Source organism: Cucumis sativus, chromosome 3 (assembly GCF_000004075.3).
Source record: "Cucumis sativus cultivar 9930 chromosome 3, Cucumber_9930_V3, whole genome shotgun sequence".
Lineage (NCBI taxonomy): Eukaryota > Viridiplantae > Streptophyta > Magnoliopsida > Cucurbitales > Cucurbitaceae > Cucumis > Cucumis sativus.
In genome coordinates this window covers 29,098,177-29,126,072 of record NC_026657.2, presented here as the reverse complement: position 1 = coordinate 29,126,072, position 27,896 = coordinate 29,098,177, and the positions used below count along the sequence as shown (strand labels likewise).

General features: G+C 35.2%; 7 protein-coding genes and 1 non-coding gene across 10 annotated transcripts; 2 read left to right on the top strand and 6 right to left on the bottom strand.

Moving 5' to 3' along the window:
- The first annotated feature begins 782 nt into the window (after window positions 1–782).
- Window positions 783–876, top strand: TRNAY-GUA. The gene is made up of 2 exons: window positions 783–819; window positions 841–876. It is a non-coding gene; the product is annotated as a tRNA-Tyr (tRNA).
- Window positions 877–945: 69 nt separating this feature from the next.
- Window positions 946–4,000, top strand: LOC101220422 (E3 ubiquitin-protein ligase HAKAI homolog). Of its 2 annotated transcripts, none has more exons than XM_004137867.3 (4): window positions 946–1,118; window positions 1,370–1,710; window positions 2,020–2,078; window positions 2,639–4,000. In XM_004137867.3, exons 2-4 carry the CDS (start codon window positions 1,453–1,455, stop codon window positions 3,735–3,737), a joined length of 1,416 nt encoding a protein of 471 aa, XP_004137915.1. In that variant the 5' UTR covers window positions 946–1,118; window positions 1,370–1,452; the 3' UTR covers window positions 3,738–4,000. The 2 variants fall into 2 exon arrangements, with proteins under 2 accessions (XP_004137915.1, XP_031738067.1); XM_031882207.1 differs by having other exon boundaries at window positions 994–1,114.
- Window positions 4,001–4,166: 166 nt separating this feature from the next.
- Window positions 4,167–6,349, bottom strand: LOC101217726 (reticulon-like protein B12). The gene is made up of 4 exons (XM_004137692.3): window positions 5,931–6,349; window positions 5,459–5,639; window positions 4,727–4,938; window positions 4,167–4,649 (listed from the first exon to the last, which is right to left on the bottom strand). Exons 1-4 carry the CDS (start codon window positions 5,995–5,997, stop codon window positions 4,480–4,482), a joined length of 630 nt encoding a protein of 209 aa, XP_004137740.1. The 5' UTR covers window positions 5,998–6,349; the 3' UTR covers window positions 4,167–4,479.
- Window positions 6,350–6,761: 412 nt separating this feature from the next.
- LOC101217492 (ataxin-3 homolog) lies at window positions 6,762–9,838 on the bottom strand. The gene is made up of 2 exons (XM_004137691.3): window positions 9,401–9,838; window positions 6,762–8,124 (listed from the first exon to the last, which is right to left on the bottom strand). The coding sequence occupies exons 1-2, from the start codon at window positions 9,638–9,640 to the stop codon at window positions 7,084–7,086; spliced, it is 1,281 nt and encodes a 426-aa protein (XP_004137739.1). The 5' UTR covers window positions 9,641–9,838; the 3' UTR covers window positions 6,762–7,083.
- A 505-nt stretch (window positions 9,839–10,343) lies between these two features.
- On the bottom strand, window positions 10,344–13,489 carry LOC101217262 (OVARIAN TUMOR DOMAIN-containing deubiquitinating enzyme 3). 2 transcript variants are annotated; one of them, XM_031882208.1, is made up of 8 exons: window positions 13,326–13,489; window positions 13,061–13,214; window positions 12,890–12,977; window positions 12,397–12,460; window positions 11,905–12,010; window positions 11,743–11,797; window positions 11,548–11,601; window positions 10,344–10,838 (listed from the first exon to the last, which is right to left on the bottom strand). In XM_031882208.1, exons 1-8 carry the CDS (start codon window positions 13,354–13,356, stop codon window positions 10,818–10,820), a joined length of 573 nt encoding a protein of 190 aa, XP_031738068.1. In that variant the 5' UTR covers window positions 13,357–13,489; the 3' UTR covers window positions 10,344–10,817. The 2 variants fall into 2 exon arrangements, with proteins under 2 accessions (XP_031738068.1, XP_004137738.1); XM_004137690.3 differs by having other exon boundaries at window positions 10,344–10,843; window positions 13,326–13,467.
- Window positions 13,490–13,511: 22 nt separating this feature from the next.
- On the bottom strand, window positions 13,512–14,631 carry LOC101217020 (steroid 5-alpha-reductase DET2). Its single transcript, XM_004137689.3, has one exon. It carries the CDS (start codon window positions 14,435–14,437, stop codon window positions 13,562–13,564), a length of 876 nt encoding a protein of 291 aa, XP_004137737.1. The 5' UTR covers window positions 14,438–14,631; the 3' UTR covers window positions 13,512–13,561.
- A 1,060-nt stretch (window positions 14,632–15,691) lies between these two features.
- On the bottom strand, window positions 15,692–17,846 carry LOC101216787 (hypothetical protein). The gene is made up of 2 exons (XM_004137688.3): window positions 16,830–17,846; window positions 15,692–16,153 (listed from the first exon to the last, which is right to left on the bottom strand). Exon 1 carries the CDS (start codon window positions 17,173–17,175, stop codon window positions 16,837–16,839), a length of 339 nt encoding a protein of 112 aa, XP_004137736.1. The 5' UTR covers window positions 17,176–17,846; the 3' UTR covers window positions 15,692–16,153; window positions 16,830–16,836.
- An 896-nt stretch (window positions 17,847–18,742) lies between these two features.
- LOC101216550 (probable anion transporter 3, chloroplastic) lies at window positions 18,743–22,249 on the bottom strand. Its single transcript, XM_004137687.3, has 8 exons — window positions 21,693–22,249; window positions 20,497–20,723; window positions 20,047–20,395; window positions 19,916–19,960; window positions 19,661–19,807; window positions 19,416–19,553; window positions 19,305–19,338; window positions 18,743–19,221 (listed from the first exon to the last, which is right to left on the bottom strand). The coding sequence occupies exons 1-8, from the start codon at window positions 22,137–22,139 to the stop codon at window positions 19,052–19,054; spliced, it is 1,557 nt and encodes a 518-aa protein (XP_004137735.1). The 5' UTR covers window positions 22,140–22,249; the 3' UTR covers window positions 18,743–19,051.
- Between the last annotated feature and the right edge of the window lie 5,647 nt (window positions 22,250–27,896).

Genomic DNA, 27,896 nt, shown 5'->3' with positions numbered 1-27,896 from the left:
CTATAATTGACGTATAGTAAGTAAATCATGAAAATTCTTACAATTTTATGATTTATATATATATATTTTTTGACCACTTAGTTGAAAATCATATTTCACTCGATATTATCTTTTTGTTTTTCTTGGGTCGGGTTAAGAAATATAATTCTTTTTGTAGCCATCCAATAGGCAAAGAAACTAGAAGATTTGAATGAAAAAGGATTGGGTGGCAATGACATAATTAAGAAAGATTGACTAAAGAAATTTGGTAAGCAAAAAGGAAGCTTCAAAGCGCTTTCCTCTGCATAATATGGAATGGAAATTGAACTTAAAAATGAGTGCCCATCAAAGACCCTTTATTGGTCAGCGTTGTTGGTTACTCTTTCACAAACATATCATTCTATAATATTTGTTTCTTTTCAATGAAGGGGACAATTAATGGAGCCCATTTCTTATACAAACCTCTAGTTGTCAAATATGTTGACCCATAAACAGAAGTTGGGATAGGTTTGATAGTGATTATGATTTTGAGAGGCTCATTAGATATGTGATGCACTTTAATTTTGTGAAAAATAGATTGAATATCACAAGTTATTTTCTTTTATAAATGTCAGATTGTCAATCAAATAGTTTAGGGTTTGAGAAGTAGGGCAATGAATGAATAAATGAAGTTCAGTTTCAAATAATAATAAAAAAAAAATTGAAGAAATTTGATTAAAACAATAGAAATAAAAAGGATAAAAGAAGAAAATAAAAGACTTTCAATATTAGAAACTGTTTAAAAACTTTTCATCTTCAACAAACCGACCTTAGCTCAGTTGGTAGAGCGGAGGACTGTAGTTGGTGAAAAGCCGTCAGATAATCCTTAGGTCGCTGGTTCGAATCCGGCAGGTCGGATTTTTTTTCCTTCCTTTTTTATTTTCTCATTATTCGGCCCACAGGCCCAACGGGGTTCTTAAGACGACGCGTCGTATGAAAGTTTAGTGGCGCCAGAAAGTTGACGACGTGTCGTTCTATTCACTGATATATCGGAATCGGACAACCCTTCTTCTTCCATTTGGGAGCGAAGAAGCGAAAGGACGAAGGACGGACTGACGACTGTACGGAGGAAGCGAATCACATAGTTTTCCTCTTTGTAGGTTAGCTTCTTTCTGAATGTAATGTTGAATCTGGAAGATTTCCAATGTATGAGTGCCACAATTAATTAGGGTTTTATGGCAAAACTTTACTTTCGTTTCAATCTCAGAATTCTTCTCCTCAAAGTGGGATGTTTCTGCATTTCGTTTTCAATTTTCCGACTGCTTTGTTTATCAGCCTTCTCTGTTTTATTCATATTTTACATATTTTTTTTGCGCTATTGACAAATTCTCATCACACTTTGTTTCTTAAGATTGGGTTTCTGAAGAGGGAGGCAACTAGGTTGATTCTTGTTTAGGGAAGGAATTCGAGGGGGAATTTTCAAAGGGGATAAATATGCTTCAGATCCGGCTTAGCAAAGTTCCACTGGCTGAAAGTGGTGGTGGGGCAGTAAAGCCCTTGCCGGCGGAGACTGTGACGGTCGCATGCCCTGACCACCTCGTTCTTGCTGATCTTCCTGTAGCAAAGGGCATTGGTGCGGCTACCGCTGCTTCCATTGTTAAGTCTGTGGGTCGTAGGTCTCGCCGGCAGCTTGGAGAACGAGTTCATTTTTGTGTCAGATGCGATTTTCCTATTGCAATTTATGGTCGCCTGGTATTTTTCTCCCCAAACTTCTTGTTATTTTTGCTAGTTGCTTTGTTTACTTTTGGTCCATGGAATCATTCATATATAAAACACTGTTTTTAATTTGGTTTTTATTTTTCCAAATTGTTTTGCATCACTTTTATCAAATATATGGGTACTGGCTGCTTGTCAATTTATAGAAATATAATGGAGGAGGCTAAGAGCTATATCAATTCGATGTGGTCATTTTATTCATATCTTGCAATGTCCTTGCCTCTCTTGATTGGAGGCCTTTGACATGCTTCTCAAGAGCTAAATTGTAGTTTGCCTTTCTTGCAGAGTCCTTGTGAGCATGCTTTCTGTCTTGATTGTGCAAGGAGCGATTCTTTATGCTACCTGTAAGTAAAAAGGCTTTCAAGGTCATAACGAGACCATCAAAAGATTCTCTGGTGTCCAGAATGTCGAAAGTGATTGCTTAAATTTAGTGCATTACTCTTATACAAAATAAAAATTTAGTACATTGCATTTTTTCCTCGGCTATTGCAAAAACTTTCGCTCTTTAAATATCAGTTGTTTTCTTTGCTGATTAGTTACTATACTACACAGTTTTCTAGTAAAAGCAGGATTCAGCTTTTCCTTTTGTCTTTACTAAGATAATTTATGGAGCATGAATTTAAAGCACCAAATTGAAGATCAGTCAATGATATTTGTAGTGGACATACTCATGTCTGTTTGAATTGAAATTTGATCAACAAAGAATCATATATATATAGTATACTCAAAGCCATCCTTGTGCCATTTCAATGTTAAAAACAAAGCTGCTGTGACTGACAGATCAGCAATAGTTACACTGTGAACCATCAAGTCTCGTTTTATTGTAATTTTTACAGATATTGATACTTGTGTACTTCATTGTAATGTTCTGAAGATGACATCAGAATTGATTTTTGTGACACAGTTGTGATGATCGTATCCAGAAGATTCAAACTATAAAATTGATGGAGGGGATCTTCATTTGTGCAGCCCCACACTGTCTCAAGTCTTTTCTTAAGAGGTCTGAATTTGAATCTCATATACACGAGAACCATGCTGACCTTCTTAAGCCAAATGCAGACAAGGAAGATGGAAATGAAATTGAGGCTAATAGTGCGAAACAATCTACAGCTTCTGAATCCACTGTCCGAGGTCCACTGAGACCTCTCATATCTCCGGGTTCCAATTCCCAGCCTCAAGAACGTGATGAAAAGTTTCATCGTCAACAATCTAGAGACCAACCCAGATCTGGCATGCAGCAAAAGCAAACGCCAAGTTTTGGTCAGAACCAAAACAATACATCTGAGTCTCAACAAGACAGTGGTCATTCACAAGGCTTTGATCGACATGGCCCTCATGGCCGTTTTCCCCCTCAAAACTTCGATGCACAGGGTGCTCCACATCAGGACTCCAGTCAGTTTCCAGAGAAGCAGCAAGGAATTCTATCCGATACTCCATATTCACAGTATCCTCCTTTACAACCAATTCCACCACCAAATTATGTGGTTCCGGCCAACTCCAATCCAATGTTGACTCCCCCTCTACCATTTGGTTATCCCCCTTTTCCAATTGAGGGAGCACAACAATATTACAATACACCCTATGAAGTATCAAGGCAAGACACTGCAGCAGAGACCGGATCCGAGCAAGGGTCACTCCTAGGGTTTCCACCAGGTGCGGCAGGAGGAATGAATTTCTCAGCAACGTATCCACAGTCCTGGAATACTGCACAAGCTGGCATTCCTTATGAGCATGCTGGTGGAGGTCAAGGAGATTATAGACGCAGCCCTGGACGTATGCCTGTGAATTCTTCTGCAGGTAATGCAATGGACATACGGGATGGTAAAGGTATATTGGCACCACAGCCTCTAATACAATTGCCTCCACCTCCACCGCCCCCACCATACATGTCACATAACAAACGTGGTAAGTTTTATTCAGGCGATATGGATCATGATGGGCAAAGCCTTGGATGGCAGAATGACAGCCATAGTCGAGATAGCTTTGGAAGTGGCCAAGATTGAATATTTTTTTTCCCCATGGCATTCTTTATGTCCTTTGCCATATAGTTCCAATCATTGTTTTGATAAAAATTTGCATCAGCTTGATAATGTCTGTATTTGAACCTTGATGCTCGATGGTAAAAGTTCTGCCCTTGGAGGCCTTTTTGAGTACAAACATTGTCATTTGAGAGGTTCGAGATCAATATTATATGCAATAGTGTACAGTAGATAAGGATTAAGAGTATTATCATCATTGAAGGAGTTCTGGAAAGTTTTTGGTAAAAGTATTATAACGTTTATCAACTCTGACATTGCTTATTGAATAAGATTTATAGGAAATTGTTGCAATCATTATTTGTCATTAAAAAACTTGGAGATACAAATTGTATTTACCATCATTCACAATCACAAAGAAACAACCTAGAGCATATGATGGTAAGGAAACATCAATTATAGTTGCTGCTGTTAAGGCTGCATATGTATATAAATATATCAACTTGCCTGTAAACCCCCAATCACCCAAATGGGGAAAAAGATTCAAAATTCTTAATATGCCGTTTCTAAATACATTTCTCTAGCAGGAATTAGAGAAAATGAAAACAAAGTTATGAACAAAATACAATCATTTCTCTCACACTTCTGTCACTCATGAGGTGCTAGCCATCAGCCAAAGTGGGTTGAAAGAACCCCATAAACACATCCAAAATGAAACAAGAAGAAAGCGCGAGAGAGAGAGGAAGCCATGAGCAAGAAAGATTGCTGATCAGCTCAGTTTTTCTTTCTCCAAAATCCATTGTTGGTATGTCAGAACTCGCATCTCATCCAATTTCACATAAAACTGATACAATTTTTTGTACATCAATATGGCATGTCTATCTACATAATCTTCATACTTCTCATACAATGCGGGGATTGTAAGCACGAGTAGAAGGCCTGTCATAGAGAGAAAAAATGTCTATGAATTCCATTGATCATCGTCCAATTATGGACACTGAAAATTGAAAACTTACTGGTGTAAGCCAAAGTGATCATATCAGTCAAGCCACTGATAACTGAGATCAGCCACAGGCAAGCAGCTACTTTGAAGAACAACCTGGGGTCTTTTCCCATGGCTATATCTTGCGTAACAGATAGAAAAGCATTCACACGGGAACGGATGAAAGATGCAGCTTCGTTTACCATATCTTCTGAGAGATACAACTCAGGAAGAGGCGGCGCTGGTCTGTTCAGGAAGAAAAGTGGCAGAGTCAGAAGTAATCTTAATCAAAGTACTTAGAAGTTAAGCTACACTTCATTAGCATGCAACTAAGGAAGCCTGGAAAGATATAAATTCAAGAACAATTTTCACTTCTGAACCCAGGAGACAGCAGTGGATCAAAAACTAAATACTATATTTTAAATTGGTAAGTTTTAGAATGCTTGAAAACTACCGAATGCATTTACATATCTCGTAGTATTACTAAGTGAATGAAACTCACGGAAGTAGAAATCCCAAAATGTTCGTCAAATGTAAAAGAAAGCAAGGACAAATTAAGAGATTAAGTAGTTGAAAAATTAGAGAATTTGAACCAGGACCTAATCATTATTCAAGACCATTGACAAATCCAATAGGGAAATGCCTCTTATCTATTAAAGATCATGCATTCTCAAACCTATATATCAGTTCACCGTTCTTCGTTGATATTCAAATTGAAGAGATAGTTTATAACAGGCAAGTCAAGAGGCAATCTCCGATTAGTTACCTATTGAGAATGGAAGCAGATTTGGCCCAGAGAAAAATAATGGTAACAAGAAGAAGTAGAACACTGGAGATTAAAGACAAAAGTGTGTAACCACATCTCTCAAACACCAACCAAGTCGCCAACGTTATTAACAATATCCCCATAGTTAGATTCTTCCGTCTCCAAAGAATTACATCTGCAACTGAACAGATTAAAAACTCAAAAGTTAAATCCAATCCTTAGTGATTTTATAGCAAAAGAAATGGATCCTAGAACTCTAGCAGCTGCAGAGAAAAGCAGAATCCACAGCAAGAATTTCATTTGGGATGAAGAAAAGAGGAAAATAGTTGATGGATTAAAAATTTCCCATAACTGCTATGAAATTCAACAGCAAAGTCAATTGAAAATCGAAATAGAGCAATCCAAAAGAAATTTAAAAGGATCCACCATCAAGGAAAAAAAAAAACCCAGAAATAAGAAGATCTTAACATACCAATACCGCCGCCAACAATTTCATGAAGGGTTCGCTGCTTACAAAATAAACGATCGGAGGAACCCATGAAAAGAATTGAAAAGAGAGGATCTTGATTTCAAAAATACCCTAAAGAAACAGAAACAGAGAGGTCTGAAGCAGCCAGCCAACAGAAAAAGAAAAACAGAAGTTCGTGTGTTTAACTTTTATTTGTTGTCCACTCAGTGTTGAGAGGCAGACTATTTGGAATGGTAAGAAATGAAATGGGCCAGCTGACAGGTCAAAAGCGCCATGTCCCTCGTGCCTTTTTATTCCTCTCCTTCTTCATTTCCCCATTGGAATTGGTATTGACATTCATTTCCTTTTTCTTTTTTTTGACTGGTTACAGAGAGAGAGAGAGAGGAAGAGGATGTTCTCTGTATAATCCTCTGATCAAATGAATTATTTCACATGGGCATTTAAAGATTCATCCTTTTATTTTATTTGAGTACGCCCATAAGAATTACCTTCATATAATAGTTCCCAAGTAACAAATTCTGGATTTACACAAAAATTCATGAGTCAAGTGGCATCCAATCAAGTTAATTAAACATTTTTATATGTTGGATTTTCTTGAGTAGAAAAGCTTGTTTTTTTATGCAACCATACGGTTTGAATTGTGAATTTATTGTATATTTATTTGAGTGATAGACTCTAACCTAAACCTAATAAAAGAGTATTTAAATTAGGTTGGTTGAAATGTGTATTTAAATCCACTAATACACTAATAATGAATTCAGATAATTTGATACGAGTTGGGGCTACTCATAACAAAGGAATATGAGATTAGATTTTGACGTGATAGTGGGGGAATGCTTTGAGAACTCTAAAAATATTTTCAAAGACAAATGCAGCTCTGTAAAACGAACAGCTGTGACAATCCGGGGCCGAACGACGGCTTATTTTTTATAAGTTTATACAGTCAATCTGAAAATTGAAAAAGTTGAAAATAGTTACACTGCACAGAACGATTGTAAAGCATGAGAATTCGACTTCTACTAGCTAACCTCAACTTCAATAAGGATCTGGGTTCCCATTCTCCTGAAAATTCTCTTATTCTTGTTTATGAGCCAATCCGGTTCTTGTCCGTCTTGAACCAAAAATCATATTCAAGGCAGAAAGCATTCATTCTTCCTCACGCAGTTCCCTCATTCGTACGACTAATTTTCTTTCGAGGGCTGGAAACGGCGCATTCTGTATTATCTGCAGATCCACTGTCACAGAAGGCAGTGTCTGCATTGCCTACAGATTCATTTCCAGACTCGTTTTGATGAACAGAAACTTCCGTGCAGACTGCAGATTTATTCTTGGGGATGGCAGCTTTGGCGGTGGAAACTGTATGTAAATCTTGAGGGATATCGGCGGCATTGGGGGAAAGTTCACATACATCCTGGGAGGTGGAAGCTTCAGGAGAAACATTAGGTGCATTTTGAGGGGAGGCAGCTTTGGCTGAAATTGCAGGTACATCTTGCAGAGTGGCAGCTTCTGGAGAGACTGCAGGAACATCTTCGAGGATGGAGGCGTTTGGGGAAACTGCGAGTACATCTTGGGTGTTGGCAGTTTCAAGGGCAACAGCAGGTACATTCTGAGGGGAGCCAGCTTGGGTGGAGGAAACTACAGGTTCATTTGGAGGGTTAGCAACTCCCGCTGCCATGACTGCTGAGGAATCCATAAGGCTGGCAGCTATTGCAGCCTTCAAATCCTCATCCTCCATGTCTATTAGCATTTCTGTTTCTCCAGATGAAAGAAACGTATCTTGCTGCTCTGTCCAGTTTGCTCTTTGAGGAGGAGGGGGGGCTTGGGTGGAGTTGCACGATTTGGTTATCCTCTCAGCATCCTCAGGAGAAAGCCACTGACCATAACCGTTGGATGCTTCAGAGGATGAGATGGGAAAATCCTTAGGGAAGTTACCCCTAACAATAAATATGCTCCAACCGAAGCCCTTTAGAGAGTCCAAGTAAGCTGAAAGGTAAAACTTAGAAAGATGCTGAGGGGCTGCATATAAACTGTCAAAATTGTACCATTCCCCGTTCACTTTCCTAATACAAAACCAATGATCTTGCAAGTGACATATAAATGCATTCTCCAGTTGAGGATCAATCTGCGCAGGCTCAGCAACTGGTGAGTTGAGAGGAATGACTTGGAGATCCCATACCTCCAAAGCCTTTTGTAAGACCTGCAAGCAAATATATTGTGGTTTAAAGAAATAAGATCATCCCACCAAGTTTAACGTTTTGCTTGCTTTATATAAATACAGGAAAAAAAATTATCTATACAAAATGAACTGCAATCCCTCTAAATACTACACAGCTTTACATTAAAACATTACCCAAGATACAAAAAAGAAAAGTAAGAAAGGAGATATAGTGTGCAAATTCGAGTATCCAAAACAAGATATCGAGTTTCATCAGTCTAATATACACAAAATTCATACGCAACGTGCCTTGTCTGGGGTAATTCACAGGAAACAAAGGTTTTTAACATTAAGAACGAAAAAATAACAAGATTTGGGAGCCCCATCCTCACTTGCCACTTTCAGTCTTCTTTGAGTACTCACTAAATCCTTGTCTACTCCCTCAGTTCACCCCTCAATGGTGTTTTTCTCTTACTTCTCTTAGAAAGAACAGGGTTTTCTTAAATAGAAGAAATACCCAATACAGATTAGGAAAATACAAATAAGTGAAAAATAAATACTCAAATATATCTTAAATACAATGAAAATATTGACAATAAAGAAAATAATCAACACTCCCCCTCAAGCTGGTTTGGAGATATCATCCATAGTTAGCTTGTCAATTAAGTTATTGAAGTGCCACTTTGGAAGACCTTTAGTTAACACATCTACTATTTGTTCTACTGTCGGAAGATAAGGGATGCATATTATTCCTTGAACAATCTTCTCCTTTATCAAGTGCTTATCAACAGAAATCTTTCAAGTGATCTCCCACCATCCCATGTGCTAATTCAAATTAAATTCAAGAATTAAGGCCCATTTAGTAACTCGCAGGTCATTTGGATTTGAAAACTAACAAAGGTCCTGCATTGGCATGTTATTCATCAACACAGCTACCTCAGGCAGATGACACTGGGACATAGGGGAGAATAGGGGATATGGGTTTGTGCAAGTAGGGAACAAACATTGTCTTTAGAAATAGTCACATAGTGGCTTAAACCGGTTAGCCTATTCCTACTGTAAAAAGAATACATAACTAGGATATCAGAATCAAAATTCAATCACTTTCCGTAAGATATTATTATATATTCACACAAACCACTGTTCCTGAATGCAATTGAAATATGCAATAAAAACCTAGAATTCGAGTAGTCAAGTGAGATGACAAATGGAATTCAAATTAAATGAAGAAAATTCCAGAGAGGAAGAAGCGTAATTAGTTAGAGTAAAGCGACGATAGTAGTTGAGTAGAAGGAAGAAGAAGAAGAAGAAAGGAAACCTGGATGCTGAAATCACCATCTAAGGAGACATTGTGAGACTCTTCGGAGAGAAAGTCACCGGTGGTGGAACCAGAAAGCATCATCTGGCGCTCTTTGCGGTCGAGATCGGAAGCGAGAGCAGCCAAATCGAATTCGGAGAAAAAAGGACCTTGTAAGACGGTGTTGACGCAATGCACAGCGCAGAGCTTGGATTCCTGAACCTCGTGATACAACATGCCGCCATTGCAGGCACCGTCCATAATCGGAGGAATGAGAGGGGGGAGGAGGAAAAGGAAGAAATTATAAACCCTAGATTAGATTAGATTAGAATAGATTAGAGGGAAGAAGAAAGGAATGCGTGTAACTTTTGGTGAATGCTTATTATTATTATTATCTCTCTCTCTCTCTCTCTCTCTATTTGAGTATTTGGAAAGGAAGAAAAGGAAGAAAAGGAAGAAAGGGAAATGCGGTAATAAGGAAGAAAGAGGCATTGGATCTTTTTCCCTTTTGTCAGTTTCTACGACGGAATCGGAAGTTCAAATTCCACACGTGTTCCCAAACTGTTTCAAGCGTGTGCATCTCCTTTTTATATAATCATAAATACCAATGCAAATAAACTTTGTAAAAATTGTATTTCAACTAATGCAAATAAATTGTTCTTGTTGATTTTTTAATGTTTGATAGTTAATGTATTGTGTTAGATTAGATATCACCAAATGAAAATTAATATAAAACTAGTTCATAAACAAAGTAGTAGCCGTGTATATTCAATCTAGTCTTTAGTAGCTCAAAAGAAAAAAAAAAAAGTCTTTAGTGATTAACGAATTAGTTTATAAATATATTTTCTAAACACATTTTTAAACAAAAGTTAAATTGAAATTTAATTTATAAATTTGTTATCTAACACAGATCTTGCTATATCTTATAGTGGAATGCATTTTTTTAAAGAGACCCGTTTCAATATAAATAAAAATAGTACTCTTATTCACCTAATCATTTTAAAAGTGTCCTTTGTCCAATTATTTATATGTAAAGTGCATTACTCTCCCCATTAATCCTCACGAAATACAACACTTTTTAAAACTAAATGCAACAGCTTTTACAAAAAGTGATTGCCCACAAGAGAGCTTCGGTTGTTGTGTTGTTGAGGTTATCCTACCATTGTTGAAAGGCTAATTGTACCCTGTCAACCATGCCTCAATTTCTTTTGTTATGTTTAGATAGCATCAGTAACAAGGGTGTGAAAAACAAGTGGTTCCTGATTCAAATCTATCAACCCATTTTTACTCGAAAAAAACAAGGTGGGAATGAGATGGCCTTCAAATAGATTCTCAAACAAGTAGATCGTAGTGGTTTCTACCGCTGTAAAGCAACCTCACAGGTTTCTTGGGCTTTCCTCCCTTGAACTCAGCTCCATATTCTGCAATAGGAATAAAGCTAGAGCCCCGACAACCCATTCTGTGCTGCAAATCAAGTACAAAAACCAAAATCCAAGTAAACAGAAGTGAATTAAACATGTTTATCTAACAAATCTTTTGTTTGAAAACCCTGCATATTGAGTTCCTTTATTTTGCTATCCACTCTTTGCCCACGTTTTTTAAAAACCAAGCCAAGATCTAAAAACTAAGCCCCTCTTTGCCTTTCGCAACCATTTTGGTTTTTTTTTTTTGTTTTTTTTTTTAAGTTAAGACTATAATCACCACTTTCATATATTGATTTGTGTGTTTTATTGTTTAGTGTTTTCAAAATTCAAATTTTGCAAACTGAAAAAATAATATTTTTTAAAATTTTGGTTTTGTTTTTTAAATTTGGGGAAAGAAAGATTCATGTGTGTTTACATAGAAAATATGGAAACACGATCAAGGAATTGTGTGAAGCAAGCACGATTTTATAAAACCAAAAACCAAAAGGATTACCAAACATAGCTAAAAATTTTAGTTTTATTTTTAGAGTTTAACTAAAAATATTAGTTTTGTTTTTTAAAATAGGAAACTAAAAATGAAAGTGTAATCAAATGAGACTAAGTAAAATTATCAAAGTTAAACTTAAAAAGGGTAACACCACCAAATCTTGTTCCTACACTGTTAATAACCCAGGAAACTATCAGAGGATATAATCAACCTCAGTTATCAAACCAACACTTTTATGGTCATTGATAAAAGTATACCTCATGCTCTGGTATGTAGACAATGATAGGTTGCTTGCAGAGCTTTGACAATACCTGATGGAGATTAATACAGATCATGATTCATTATCTCAACAAAGAGCACCTTCACACATAAAGCACACATGTGCAAGAAATAAATAAAATTCTGAGTATTCCTTGTGAAGACGCGCTAGTGGAAGGGAATAGAGAACTAACCAATAGCTCCGACTCTCCTCCCCAGAAATCAGGTGTCCGAATTCGTTGGCAATAGCTGAAATTTACTTTTGGAAGCTCTCATTATCAGACCGCAAGCAAAAACTACAAAAATCTAAAAGGACAGTTTCACATAATGAAAAAGTAATGGGCAAACAAACTAACCGTTCTAATGGCTCCTCTACAGTAATTGCTATGAGGGCTGCTTCATACTGCCGTTTTTCTTTGCCATTGTCACAAATGACTTCTTTCACGGCCATGCGTAAATCATCTGCATGCTTAATCTACCAGCATCAATCATTTATTAAATAACATAGCACAAACCGATTGCTACAAATTTAGGTAGTATATCATTTTCCTCTTGACAGTTTTTTTTTGGCCAAGCTATTTAATCAAAAACTTCATCACTTCATAAGCCACAAAAGTATGAAGTTCTTTTTTTTTTTCTTTCAAGATTCTAGCTCTGATGCTGAGTTATACGTAGCATACAACCGAAGCACCTTCCAAAGACATTTGGCTGTTATAGCAAACAAAATATTTGGACAATCCTCCTGCTTATTCTATCAACTTGAACATTATGTTCTGCACTCAATTATCCAAAATAATATATGTTTAGACTAGCAATATACCTACTAGAGATGATATATCTGAGCTAACCTGCATCATTTTTCTCCTCAAATGGACGAAGAGGAATCCCCCTGTTGAAAGCCATTCCTTTAGCCTGATTTTATCAGGAGGAAGTTAGTTTAATAGGCAAGAAAATTAGCTTCCACTCCCTTTGCTGCATCCAGTAAGCGAGAACACAAATACTATGACAGTAATTAAGAATGAAATGACAGACTTTAATCTTCTGTTTCTAAAGAATACCCTTGTTCCTAACAATTGATTTGTCTTCCACTTCATACAAGTTGAGTAAAATTTCAGAAGCAAAAACACGTGATCATAATAATAAGAAATATATCGCAAAATAAATTAACTATTAACAAACAGATCGGATTTCCAGAAACATATAACTGAAGATGAAATGGCTATCAAAATCATAAATACACAATTAGATAATTTGAAACATTAATTAGTACAAACAGAGTAAATCACAAAATAAGTTCAGTTCAGGAGTGAACAACAGAATAAATAGGGAAATGAAGGTTACAAGCGCACGGAAAAGGCAGCGTCCATCTCCAGTAACTTTTTGAACTTTGTATTGCTCAGCTTTCCTCAATGCAGGCGATTCAATCCCCCTAAGAATATCAATTTATGAAGTTGGAAAAACAATGGCATTCAAAAGCTCTACCACAAATTAAAAGAGAAGGAATGAACTTACAGCACGGGTCCAATTTTAGCAAAGAGTGGATAACTGGGATTCATAGACAAAGGGAAAGAAGAAGCAACTGAGTTCGAAGGTGAAATTGAACTTACAGGAGAAGATGAGAGCTCAAACCGAGCAATTCCTAGTTGCAATTGCTCGAGAATTGACACTACAAAGATGAACAAACAGACAACGAACTTAATAAGGGAAGAAAATCAGATAAAGGAAGAAATAAGAACCATAAGAATAAAGAAAGAAGAAACTGGTAGAGGTTTCTCACCATTTTGGGACTTCTCCGCCATAATATCCATCGGAGAAGAACGAAGAGAGAGTCGCTACTTTGCTTTGCCTATTATATTCGAACACGCGCTCTCCACGTGAGCTATCCCCACGTTTGATATATTATGTAATTTAATTTGTTCTCATAATTAATAATAAGTTTCATCAAATTAAAAAAAAAAAAAAATTAATAAGGCAAAGGAATTTATTAATTTTAAATTGAAATTTGATAAGACATTAATACAAGAAGGGAATTACAGCCTTCCTATTTATGGGATAAACCTCTCCAAACTTGTTCAAGTACCACGTGTGGTTTGCACGTGCCCTAGGCACTAAATTTGCACACGTATAAAGGAAAAACCCTAGCCCAGCCCATGACCCGCACATCACCGCCCAGCCCAGCCACTCCATAATCTCCCCCAAATAATTAGGACAACTCACCAACTCAAACCACCCTCCCGTCGGCACCTTATAACCGCCGCCCCTCCTCTTCAGTCCGACCAGTACACCATCCGACCATATGTTCACCGCCATCCCCATCACAAAAACCACTCCTCCACCGAAAAACCGCCACCAAAACCACCCATCTCCCTCGTACTTTACGTAGTGAGACACAGATCTGGTCTGCACGTAAGAGTTAAGCAAGTTGAATCCGAATGCCATGATGGCCACAAGCACCGGAAAACCGACTTGGGCGTTCCGTCGAGTTCCACTCCAGAGAAGACGAATAGGGTAGAAGCAGGTGCGATTGAGGTAGTGGAGGAGGAAGGGGGAGATGAGAAGGAGAGCCTTGGAATGGGACGAGTGATCGCCGGAAGGAAAGAGGAGGAGGGTCAGCCATAAGGTGGGACTTTCCATGAGGAACCAGGCCAATGGAGCCGACATAGTCGGGCCCCACCCGGGTCGGATGTGTTTCCCGTACGGCGCCTGGAGAAACCTCAGGGAGACGACGGTCGGTGGTCCAATGAGGTACAGGGCGAGAAGACTGTTGTGGAACAGAGCCTGATCCCAACCCATCATAGTAGGCGATGGATTCGAGGATTCCGGTTGTAGGTTTGAATCAAGTTGAGAAATCTGTGGCGGATCTGTTTTCAAATTTGTACCATGTCTCATTAAAATCCAGATCTACATACCTAAAAGAAAGAAGGTGACACAGTAAAGGAAGCCTATCGACTCTCATAGTCAAGTCACCTTCTCCACTGTGGTTATAGACTTGGGACACTTTTTGGTGACTTTGTCGAGTAATTTCATTTAATAAAGTTTGGTAAAAATGGAGAAAATCAATCATCATTATTCAATATTGAAGATTTTAGGTTTTTTCAGATGAAATAAATAATTTTAAGATTTCTAATCAAAAAGTTTTTATATTCATCACATATCGAGAAGTATATGGGAGAAAAGTGTTAGAGAAATTTGTTATTTCTTTTTATAGTTGAAGAAGAAGAAAGATGTGGAATATTTCAAGATCAAGTAAGAAAAACAGATCAGAGTGAAATGATTAAGATAAACAGATCAGAGTGAAATGATTAAGATAAAGTAGGTTGAGAGTAAGTATTACACCATCTCCAGGATTATTTTTTTTATTCAACACCTAGAAACACAGTGAAATGAAAATTTAAGAGTTGAGTCCACAATTACTAAAAATTGAATTTCATAAATACAATTATTGTGGGAGACGTTCAAAGAAAAAAAAGATTAAGAATAAGAAATTGAGATCACAACTATAGAAGAATTCTCACAAATATTGAAGAGTTTCAAAAAGGCTTGGTATGTAAAAACTTATTTGATCTTATAACTAGTCAGAATCTTTTTTCTTTTTTTAGTAAATCATGAATTTGTCTGGAACAGTTTAAGCTCACAGCAGCTTGCCAAACAAAAGAATAGGAGCATTACGACCATTCATACGAAAAAGCGTAGCCCTTGGGCAATTTGGTGATGAAAAATACGATGCAGGCTATTCTTCAAGTAACAGAGTTTTGGCTATTCTTCAAGAAATATCAGAAGTAAAACAGATTCCTTAAATGCATTCAGGCTTCTGAACATCTAACTTTTGTATCTATCACATGCTCACATGCTGATGTTCCCTTTTCTCTTACTTTTCCCTCTCACCTTTAATTCCCCATTGTTCACAGTATTTTCTTGTGCTCCTGTTTGAATTACTAAATCACTTGCCTTTGTTCTAATATATAAACTGCCAAGAGATTCACATAAGATTCTGGTTGTGAATAAGGATGCCTGTATAAGATGATGATATGTGATAAGAGCCCTGATCATATCCTATGCAGTCAACTTTTCTATATGTATTTAAAAGTTGCTGCCAAATGATGCTTCTTGACATGGATTGATTAGGGTTGGAGAAGACATATCTCAGGATAGTCAGATTCCTATCATAAAGCATAACTTTTTTGATGCACTTCATTGTACAAAATAAAACATAAATATGGGTTTACAGAATACAATTAGATGCACTATTGCAGTTCGTAAGCCAAGTTTCAGAATCAAATTTGGGAGAATCAATGAGCCTTAGAATGAGTTTTGCTGGTTATATTTTCCAAGTTAAGCAGCCCAACCTGAGGGAGGTAAATGGTCTGCAGAGAATTCTAAGGTTGGGAGGAAGAAAAGTGCCTTCAAACCATCCAAAGCAGCAAACGAAGCATAAAACATTAATAGCAGAACTGCTGGAAGTGACTCGAACGGCCTACTGTTGTGGGAACGATCCTGTATGATGAGGCAAGCTGTACATGTGGATGAAAGAGATGCTGGGGGGGTGAGCTGATTCTCCAACAGGAATGCTAAAAACAATTGTGGTAATTCTCATCAGATGAACTTCTGTCAGATGAAAAATAACAGGCAACGTCAGTTGTTAATTCATGATCTGATGATACCAAGCAGAAAGCAGAACAATTCTAAGAGAAGATGAAGAACGTCTGAGAGTGGAATCACTTGAGACTCCATTTGAAACAAGAGATTTCGAGAGTTACTAATGTAACTCCAAATTAAAGGACATAAATTTTGAACTTGATGTCGATATTTTCAAGCTAGAAAAGGGGATATAGGCTACAGATCAATCTATTGTCAATCAAAAGACAAAAAGGGCGTAGAACAAATAAACCGATTCTCTTAAAACTTTTTTAAGTGAGCTTGACGAATATATTCTAAGTCATAGTCCTCGAGAGATAAGAATAGATTAGTCTCTCTCCTGTCCTTTATGGCTTCTAAGAGAGTTGGTTGATCTATCCTCCATCAATAAACTTGTCAATAGAGCATTTTTCAAAACTACGAACTGTGTAATTTCAATTTCAAAGAATAAAACTATAAAGATCAATTAACTGAATTAAAGGAAGCCAATGTAGAATTGCACATGCTTGAGCTTCAGCTTGATTTACATTACAAAAGATATTATCCATTTCAACCAGAAAACAGAGCAAAATTCCAATCAAGCTATTCTAACAATTCAACTTGAATTTATCTTACAGAACCAGAAGCAAAGAATGGAGAAGCTTACATTAGAATTAAAAAATCTGCAACACAGGTCTTTTCCCCAGCCTCTTTATTTCTCTATCCATGTTCCCCGTAAGCATCAATCCAAACATCTTGAAATCACAAAGAAGAGACCAAAACGGATGGGCAAAGGTGGCAGGAACATTTTCCTCAATAAAGAAATGGCTGTACCAGGCGAACCCATAACCAGTTAATGGAACAAAGAACAGAAACCACCAGCTAAACAATAAGGAGCATAGAAAGAAGAAGATAGCAGAAAGAGTTCCAATAAAGTGCCAACGTCTCGTCGATGGTTTAGAGTGCTGGTTCATGTAGAAAACCCAGAACTCATCTAAACTCCTGAAATTCATAAATTCAGAGTTGAAAAACAAAAAACCAGAAACTGATTTTCTTGAGGATTCTGAAGAAACCCCGATCAAGAATTTCAAAACCCAAGTCAGAAATAGATGGATCGGTGTTGAAAACCTAATTGGGGCAACAAGGTAAACGAATCACCAACTCTACCAACATGGATTTTATTATAAGCCGAGTGACTTGGTTTGAAAGGGTGATGGAAAACTGAAGGTGGGTTATGGCGTCTTGTTCACTTCACATACGCAACCAAATGGAATAATGAAAACTCTTTGAAGCCATAAATTTTTCAGAGGGTTGAAGTTTTGAATAAAACTGAATCAAAATGTCGGCAAAATGATTTTGGGCCTCGGATCACTACACAATGCTAAATCTAGGGTTTAAATTAGATTTGGTTGACGAAATTTGGGATCATACAAAACTTCAGCCCACTTTTTCTCCAATAAATTCTCAAAATGAAGTACACCAACAAAAAATTTAATTCAGAAAGAAATCTCCTTTAATCAATTGAAAATATTCACTTTCCTTTTTCATGAATGTACAAGAATAATGCATTAATTAACAACCTAAAACACTAACAAACGCCATCCAAAGGAAATTGATCTAATAGAGTAATGGAATACTCCAAATTCCTTGTTTTTCTTTCATAAGTATGAACAAAAAAGGGAAAAATGAAAAATTTTAAGACCATGAAAATTTTGATGTGATGTGAGCAGTGAGAAAGGAAGATGCATTTTTTCTTCTTCACTAGTGGGTTGTGAAAAGGAATGTAGAAAAATAGATGAGGTTGGAAATGCACTCAATATTATTTTTAACAATGAATATGAATGGTGAAATTTGTTATCAATCCTACCAATGTTACTTTCATTAATTGCTTGTCATATCAATAACGGTTTCAAATTGAGGTGGAACCTATAACATTAAACAAACTCATTATAATATATTACTTTTAAAATTTAAACGTGAATATAAGAAGCAGGTAGTATAGGAGTACTAGGAATTTTCGATGTTTGATAGACATTTGAATCAACACTTTCAGATTCGTGTAATAGAACATAAGAACATTAAACATATAAAGCAAACCAAAATGAATGGTAGGATCTACCAAATAGGATGGTCTTCGAGCCACAATGAAGAGTTTTCAAAACAACAAGCATGGAAGCTATTATAACGATGATTAGTTTAAAGATAGCACAAAATTAAATCACTTAAAAAATATCTCTAATAAAATCAATACAAGCCCAAACCTCATTCTCATACTTACAATTCTCAACTAGAAGATTCCACACAAGGATGTCATCTTCAATGGAGTATGAAATACCATTAAATATGACAATAACTTCTACAAGCTCCACGTACCCTATCATACAAAAATAACTCTCTAAACTATTATAGAACTTCAATATATGAATTAAGAAATATTAGGAAATTAAACATTAGATTTTGATCTCTTGAAATCTATTTTCATAAACTGTTTTATATAACCAAGTTTGAACAAAGACGACTTGAAAAATACTTTTTTCCCCAGAATGTAACACATACTGTCATTCAATGAACAATTGATCAGTCACAAAAATAACAGTAGTTTCAAATCTTCATGGAGTATACTATTTTATTTACATATACATTCAATTAATTTTTACTTACAATGTGAGTAAAATACACTTACTTTTTATATATATTAAAAGGAAAGAAAAAAACAAAAACAAAAAGATGGGCTACATTAACCCCAGGAAAAAAGAATAAACAACTTAATTCTAACTTATAAAAGAAAAAATATATATCAAAATGGATCAATCCACATTAATCTATCCTCTTCCCATTCCACACAGGTTTCAGCAGCTAAAAATATGGTTCATTTTGAACTGATGGCTCCTAAAAGACTTGCTCCCCTGTAGCAAACAGATTCCAGAAAATAGCTGCCATGAAGTAAACCATTGCTGTAACAGTCAAGAATGCTTGGAAAGAACCAAGCCACTCTACAAAATACCCTGTTCCAATTGTGCTCACAATTGCTGCTAATGTTCCTGCTGAGTTTGAGATTCCTGCAGTTAAACACAAGTTTGATTATGTCATGTTTCTTCACTAATGAAATTTCTTATCTACTGACAAGTAACAAGAAGCTTACCGTGGAGAAAGCCTGCATGTTGAGGAGCTATGTCCTGTTTGAACCAACAAACACATCAGAAGGAATCATTTCAAACAGCTGTTTATGAGGAAGGGTTGTTTGAGAACTTACCTGCATATTTAGAAGAAAGCCAGCTTGGCTGAATGAGCTCAAGCTCAATGCTACTGTCATCAAAACTGCTGCAACTGTTGGTGTGGTCGCAAAATTCAAACAAAGTAATCCTAATCCGGGTCCGATGAAGCCGATTGACTGTTGTTAAGCACCAATGAATGTCATTTCTTCAATGATTGAATAAAAAAGTTGTGCATGCACTCTAAGTGTTATTATTAGACTACAACATGGGAATGGAACAAAACCTGCATTATTTTCCGGACTAATGTTACAGGGTACCCTGATTTAATTAGAGCATCGGACATAGTGCCCGCAAAGTAGCCAGAGACCGCCATTGTTCCCCATGGAATGGCGCTAAACCATGCTGCTTGTTTCAAGTTCACATTAAACACCTGCATAAACCCAACGAGTAGAGAAGTTCATTACAACTTTTCGGTACAAAACTTCATGTTCAAAACCTTTTCATGTCAGATCAACACTCTATAAATTAGGTTGCTTACAGTCTTGAAGTAAACTGGCATCCATGAGAGAAGAACAAAATACCCCTGTTATATAAACCATCAAATTCAAGAGTTAGAACATGAATCAGCAGCAGCAACTCAATTCAAACACAAAGGAAGTAAATACTTGCCCAATTATTAGTCATATTGGCAAATATAATAGCCCATGTTGGCAACTTGGATAGAAGGCGGCTAAGAGGTAGATGTGTGGCATTATGACGAGAAGAATCGACTTTCCCAGCTTCGATTAATCTCAACTCTGATGTGCTGATATTTTGACTATCTCTGGGGTTATTCGTGACTCCCGGAATCCAAGACGTCAACCAGACAAGCCCAAGTGAGGAGAACAGCAAGAAGGGGCCGGTGACGCCAATGGACGATAGCATGATGGGGGTTAATAACAATCCTATAACATTGCCAAGATGAAAACCAGCCATTGACATCCCAACTGCACTTGCTCGTTCATGGCCAGGAAACCACCTGATCAAACACAACAACTTTCAAAGTTAAGTTGGTAAATTGAAGTGAGTCTAATTAATCACAAAGAATCATTCTTTATGGTTGGTGAAATAGGGTGAGACCTTGACAAGAGGGTGCTCATGGATGGCAAAGCAACACCTTCAGCAAGTCCAAAGAAAGCACGAATAGCCAAGAGACTGGTTGTTGAGTGGTTGGCCGCCAAAGGAGTAAGAAGAGTAGCAAGAGACCAAAGGGCCACTCCCCAAGCCATCACTCGTTTTCCTCCATATCTGTCAACCAACGCTCCACCAACCACCGACGAGAATATGTATCCCCATAGAAACGATGACTTCAACAAAAAGAATATTTACAAATTTCAGCCTAAAATATCCAAAAGTTAAAATAAATGTTCTTCCTAAATTACAAGTTCGGTTCACCAACTTTGAGTTTGTATTCATGTAAGCCTACTTCTAATAACCTATATATCACTTGATACATGATCCATGTATTTTAAGAAATTTCTTATAGGGTAATCAACTTCCAAATTTGTGTCCTTACCATTTAACCCTACCAAATCAGCACCCAAATGTTCCTAATGTTCATAGAACTAAAGAAGCTACACAAACACAACTTGAAAGTTCAAACTCAAAAAAAGGTTTTAACTTTTTATCCTTTTCCTATACTTGAAGCTATAGGCATTATATTATTGGGGTCTGGTTGGGCCTAGAAATGAAAGAAGGCCCAAATGGCAAAAATAAAAGATCATGTGGGCCAAACCAGAGCACTTGGTGAACCAAATTGCTTGGGTTGGTAAGAAAAAGGTAAGAACCCTCCTTCCTGGCTTCAACCTTCCACAGATTACTGCAATTCTAAGGACGCGGCGGCGAGGCTAAGGCAGCTGGGTCAAACTTCAAAGCAAACTCAATCACAGCCTTACAATACAAATCCCCATTCCTCAACCCCAAAGTCCACAAACACATGATCAGCTTTAAAACAAATTTTATCATAACCCATCCAAAACTTTTTGATCGATCGGTGATTCCAACACCAAACGCATTTTCAACGAGAACCCATCAAACAATCATAAAAGAAAAACAGCTGCCGTTTGTGCATGTGGTTCTATATATGACGAAAGAGAGATAAATGCAAATTAAACGATTCATAATCATTAAATAGCTAGCTGTTCTCATAAACAAGGTGAATTCTGAAATCCCCTGATTGATTGAATAACAAAACAAGATAAGACAATATAAGGAAGAAGAATGAAGGGGGGTGAAGAGTCGAGTAGAGTTCCATTTGTTTTTTTTTTTTTCTTCACCTGAACGATGCCGAGGAAAGAACTAGACCAACCATACTTGGCGGCAAGAGGAACAATCGCAACCGACATAACAACTCTATCAGCATTACAAAGACACATAACGAATGCTGTTAATGCAACCACTTTAAACCTCTCCGGCAAGCCGAATGCAACTCCGGCGGCAGCGGCAGCTCTGTCTTCAGCAGTGGATCCAATTGATCTTCGACCAAACGGAATGCTTCTTTCTATCCCCTCCGCCGTGCACCGAACCACCGCCGACCCCCTTCTGTCTCCGGCCACTCGTACACAATCAAACCCCAGCTGACTCCTCCATTTCGATTGAAATACGGAATGGAAAGTGGAAAAATTGATGAAGGTGGGGTTTTTGGTTGAAAAACGAGATGGGTATTTGGGAGAAAGGTAGTTTATGGCAGTGGTGGAAGGTTTAGGCAGAGAGGAAACGGCCATTAGAGAAGCTGTAAAATACAACCCAGTAAACAAAGAGGCAGAAAAATGAGTGAAATCGGATGCTTAAATAGACGTTTGATTGAAGAAATCAACTTCGCCAAACAATTCCACTTTACAAGACAACTTATTTTAATGTTTATATATAAATATGATTTAAGGTCACATCCCAATTCCTCATGGATGAGTTGGAATCGGAATGAAATCAAACATATTCAACGCTATTACTTTTTGTGTTTTAGAATAAGCAGAAATAAATTTGAGATCTCTTACAATATAATTACCATGTCAATGCAATCTTTAATTAAAGAATTATTAGTAATTATAATAATCAAGAATGTACTTTTATTGCTAAGAAACAAGATTAATGATTTGTAATTGAGTGCTTGACAAATGAAATAGAATCTTTTCATTTCATAGAAGAAGATATATTAAGTGTGAAAAACATGGAGCCAAAAGAACAGACTGTATATATATATAAAAGTTGTATGAAATTTATATCTATAAGAGAAGGGTGATTAAGAATGTAATGTATTGCTACACAACAAGGAATAAGAATGAGATTCATACATATCTTACACACAAATGAGAGTACATTTTGATCGGATTTGAGATAAACAAATTCATGGTGGGTCCTACCTTATATATTTAATTCCTTTCGGAATGGTTTGAAATCATAATCTACAACAGTGACCGAGACAAGAAATAAAACCTCTCATCTTTAGAATGAAAGATTATGTCAGTTATCACTCAGCTAAACTCACTTGGACTTAAATCATAACCTTGGAGTTATAAAACTTGAAAATCAAGTTAGTTAGGATGTAGTATTTTCAACTGTCATTTATTTGTTCATTTTAGTTTTATTGTTCTTTTAGTAGATGTTTTGTGAATTGTAGAAGTTCTTGTATAACATTTTTTTTTCGTGAATTGTAGGAAGACGACAGTTATTGTAAATGACGTAGTTGTTAAAATATTTACGAATACAATAAAATGTTACTGTCTATCGATAAATACTGCATAGATATGTTATGTTTATGAATATCTATCATCTCCATTTTGTCGTTCATTTTATGTTATATATTTAGAAGCATCCTATTGAAAAAAAAATGTTACACACATGGGGTTAGTTATTAAAATACATTCATATATTGGAGAAGGAGAAGAAGACTAAGAAAAAAAGACAAACAAAATTATCACCTTCATAATTTGTAAACCTCAAAAAGTTTCCTGAAGAAAACTACAAGAAATGTCTGTATGTATGCATCATGAAAAGCTATAGAACACATCTTATATTATTGTCTATGAAAACTACAAGAAATAATATTGTATGTATTGTGAAAAAGTAGAAATAAAAATAAAGAAAAGATGCCACTAACAATGAGCAATGCAAGAAAAAAAAAATTGTGTTTAATTTAATCATGAAAGAAAAAAAACTTGAAAATTTTAAAGTACAGTACTATACTACGTTGGTTTCTTTTTTTAACTATACGTACATGTCATTCTTTTTGTATTTTCTCTTAGGAAACATTTGGTTGGCCATGAAAGCACATAATTGAGTTAAGTTGGAGTTGGTAATTATCATAAAGAGACTAATTGAGTAGTTGACGAGAGAATATGAGAACTCTCTCTACAAAGGGAGAGGAAGAACAAAGTTGTAGAGCGATGGTCAATATCGGTGGTTATGCAAGTGCTTACCATGTATTGATAATCACAACTTCATAATTTTGTTAAGATATTGATTACATAGTTTTTTCATTGTATAGTTAAAGCGATAAGATAAAAATGACACAACTTCTAATATATCTAAATATTACTTTTTACTATTTTTTTAAGATATGTAGAAACACGTCGGCTATTTGATCATTATATATATAAAAAAAAAGTAATTGTATCTCTAACTTTAATTAATGTATAATTATAAGTTGTTCTTAAGAAGTAGGAGTGTGGAAAATTGTATGGAAATCACTCTAAATGATGAGTATGGGTGTGGTTGGAGCATAGGGTGAATAAAAGTATACATATATGTTGTTGGGTGGATTTTTGTTAATGTTAAAGTTGGAAAGTTTTAGGGAAAGGAAATAAAGAGTCTCAATTTCACCTACCAAATGGCAACGACGCCTGCCTGCCTGCCTGCCTACCTACCACCGCAGTTGAGTTGTGGATACACCATCCTATTTCCTAATCCCTAATTCTCGCGTAGTTGGTGAGGTTGTTGACGACAACGCCTCGACTACATTTACATTCAAATTATATCGAATCTATAACTAGTTTGAAAGCATCTAAAACGTCTTTAAACTTTCAATTTCATGTCTACTTAATACATCTATTAACAATATTTTTTATATCATAAAACAATTTTAAGAAAAAAGACATTAATAATTTTATTTTTGTTGCTGTTGATTAATAGTAAAGGTTTACATTTAATTTTTTAAACAAGAGTCAAATTTGTTGCCAACTTTAAAGAATAGAACTAAATTATATTATGGTAACAACAACAGAATGAATGGTTCTAGTGATCCACAAGAAGATCAATAAATTATTTTAAAAGCAGATTATAGATTATGTTGTTATTATTGATTGTGAATTATTAAAGAAATATTTTTTCTTTTTTTAAAAAAATATGAGGTAGAAAATAAATTTAAAGATTTTTTGTTTTCATATGATAGTGATATTCCAACTTCATATATATATATATAAATAATGAATTAAAAAGTCAATATTTTCAATTTGGAAATGTCAATTACACATAAAAAGAAAAAGAGGAGTGAGTGAGAACTCCAACTTTGAAGGTCGACCTCAAAATGGAAGACTTTGAACAAATATGTTAAGAACTTAAAACAACGTTTTGAATATCATATCTATCATTTAAGAACACAAAATAAAAATATAATTTCAAAACGTATGTTATATTAAAATTCTTAATAATCATTTTACGGTACATATATTATATTACATTATCAACCTTTTAATTTGTCTTACTTCTTCTTCCTATTTAATAGTAGAAATGAAAGAGTTTATATAAACAATTCTTATTTTTTTTTAGGTAAGAAAAGAAGAGACTTTGGTATTTTTCAAGCTTTGAAATGTAAGAAAAATGGAAAATTATTTAATATTTAGTGTTTAGTGTTTAGTGTTTATTATTATAAAAACAAAATAGGAATTGGTTGATAGGGTGTGGTGTTTGGTTATGATTAATGAAGCATTCAATTATTGATTAATAAGAAACGTAGACAACACCACCAAGTAGAATATAGTAAGAGTCGCAATCAAGAAATTATAAACCTATGGTCGAGATTTTTGGGCCTTAAAATGTGGGGAATAGGAATATTATTGAAACGGGCCTCGGCCCAAATATAATTCATTGAGAAGTATTGCACCCTAAAGCCTTATTGAGTATATGATGCACATAATATGTTTCTTTAATTCATACCCATCAATAATTAATACTTCTCGTCTCCTTTCATTTAATTCAATGGTTTCACAATCTCTATCAGAAATTTATAATATTCTAAATTATTTTAGTGTACTTATATAATTGTAACCGTGAACATAAATTTAGGGGGGGGGTTTGTGATGGAATGAAAAAAAATGATAAGATGTTATTAAAAGTGTAATGTGTATGGTGGGGTTTTATTAAAATTTTGTCAATTTGTGTTACTTTAAATGTAAATGCAAATGGCAAAGCCAAATTCTACATTCATATTCTTGGGATTCCCACACATCATCTTGCTCCTTCTTGGACTTTCTCTCACCATAATCATCACTCTCATCTTTCAACATCCTAAGGCTACTGTTTTGCCACGTTGTCCTGATTCTCTACACCGAAAGTAGAATATTTCCTGTACGAATTAAATTACTCTTCCCCTACGGACTCATTCATCTCTATTTCTTTATATTTTCATTATTTTTCAAAACTAAATATTTCATTCTAATTCTAAACACAATGTCTTATGAGTAGTATTTAGAGAGAAGATTAAAATTCTATAATTTGAAATAAAATGAGCTAATTGAAAAGGTGGTTATAAGATGGTGAGTACTGATGGAGCTTAAAGAAAAAAGGTGGAGAATTATAAATGAATATTTTGGGGGAAATTTTGGTAGGGGATATAATTATGGAAGATAATGATATAGGAAGGTAATTAGGTAACATTAATAATGAAGTTAAAATAAAGAAAAGAAAAGGGAATGGTGGGGTTTGATTGATTGCAATATTTTTGGTATCAATGGGGTGCGCATGTTTATGTTTTCTATTATTACCTGATTAATTACCACTTCACACCTTTTATTTATACATATAAATATTCATCCATAATCTTCATTTTAATTACTTTCGTTTCCATCATTCATTGATTAAGAAGAAGAATGAATTAATTAATGAAATGTGTGAAGAGAGATTAGAATGATTGGATTGAAAAGGAGAGACAAAAGAAAGAAAGAAAAAAAATGTAGAAAATTTTGGTGGGGACTTTATAAGTTGGAATAAAATAGGAACATTAGATTTGGGAAAAACATTAAAGTGGAGTACATAGAGAGATGGATATCTCTTTCAAAACAATACTCACATTTATGTTTGTTGCTGCACCAAAGATGCTAGGCAAACTACCCCTTATAATTATCATTTTTGCCCCCACCTTAGCTTCTCCCTTTTAATCCTTTTTTTTTTCTCCATGTTCAAATAAAAATCTCCATCCATATATATAGTTTATATCGATCCTAACGTCATAATGTATAGTGAAAGACATGTCATTTTGGATAAAATGGGTAATTCCAATATATGTTTTATTTAAAAAAGAAATATACATAATTGTCCTAGTAAGGCACGATTTACATATTCAACGTCACATCCTCCATTATTAAATATTATAGTTTTTTTTTTTTGTAGAAAACATAGAAACAAATGAAAACTGTTACCAAATCACTAAACATGCTTTCATAAACGACGACGATCTCGGTAAGCTCTATTGAACCAATGAAAAGTTTGGACATTTTTCATGACCAAAAGGGTTCTTAATTGTGAATTTTTATGTTTTCTTTACTATTTCAATTGTAAAATTAGAGAATATTAATTTTATATGCGCTAGATCATTCAATCTTTAGATGTATCTAGCTAATACATCATTAGACTTTCCGTATTACATACAATAATTTTCTAACATATGGAATGTTTTTTCAATAAAAAATAAAGAATTTATCGTAAACATTAACTTTCATGTCTTAAAAAAGCGATAAAAAATCATAAAATTGTTTGATAACAATTTGAGTTTTAATTAGTAGTCTAATATTACGTATGAATGTCTCTACTATATGTAATCCATTATTTATTAGGTGTTCTTAAAAATCAAGCCGTTACATGCAATCCTAATCCTAGTGTTTCACATATCAAACTTATAATTGAACTATACTCGTGAAATGAATTATATATATATTATATTGTTATTTGAGTAGGCGTATTGAAGTTGAGTAGCTCTACAAATTGTTAGTATACCAAACCGTTTTTGATCCTGCGTTAATCAAAGGTTTTGTAAGGAGAGTTTGATAAAAGAGGAAGCATTAAGTATAGAAAAGGCTAAGAAAGACAAAAGCATAATTCAGATATTTGATTTATGATTATAAAGTTGAGTTAATTAAAGAATTAAAATGAATAAAATAAAGAGGAAGACAAACCCACAAGCCTTTTGTCCTTCGAAAAAGAAACATTTTTATCAAGAAAGAGAGAGATTAAAGTTAAATATAGAAGACAGCAAAGCACTTTGCACCATA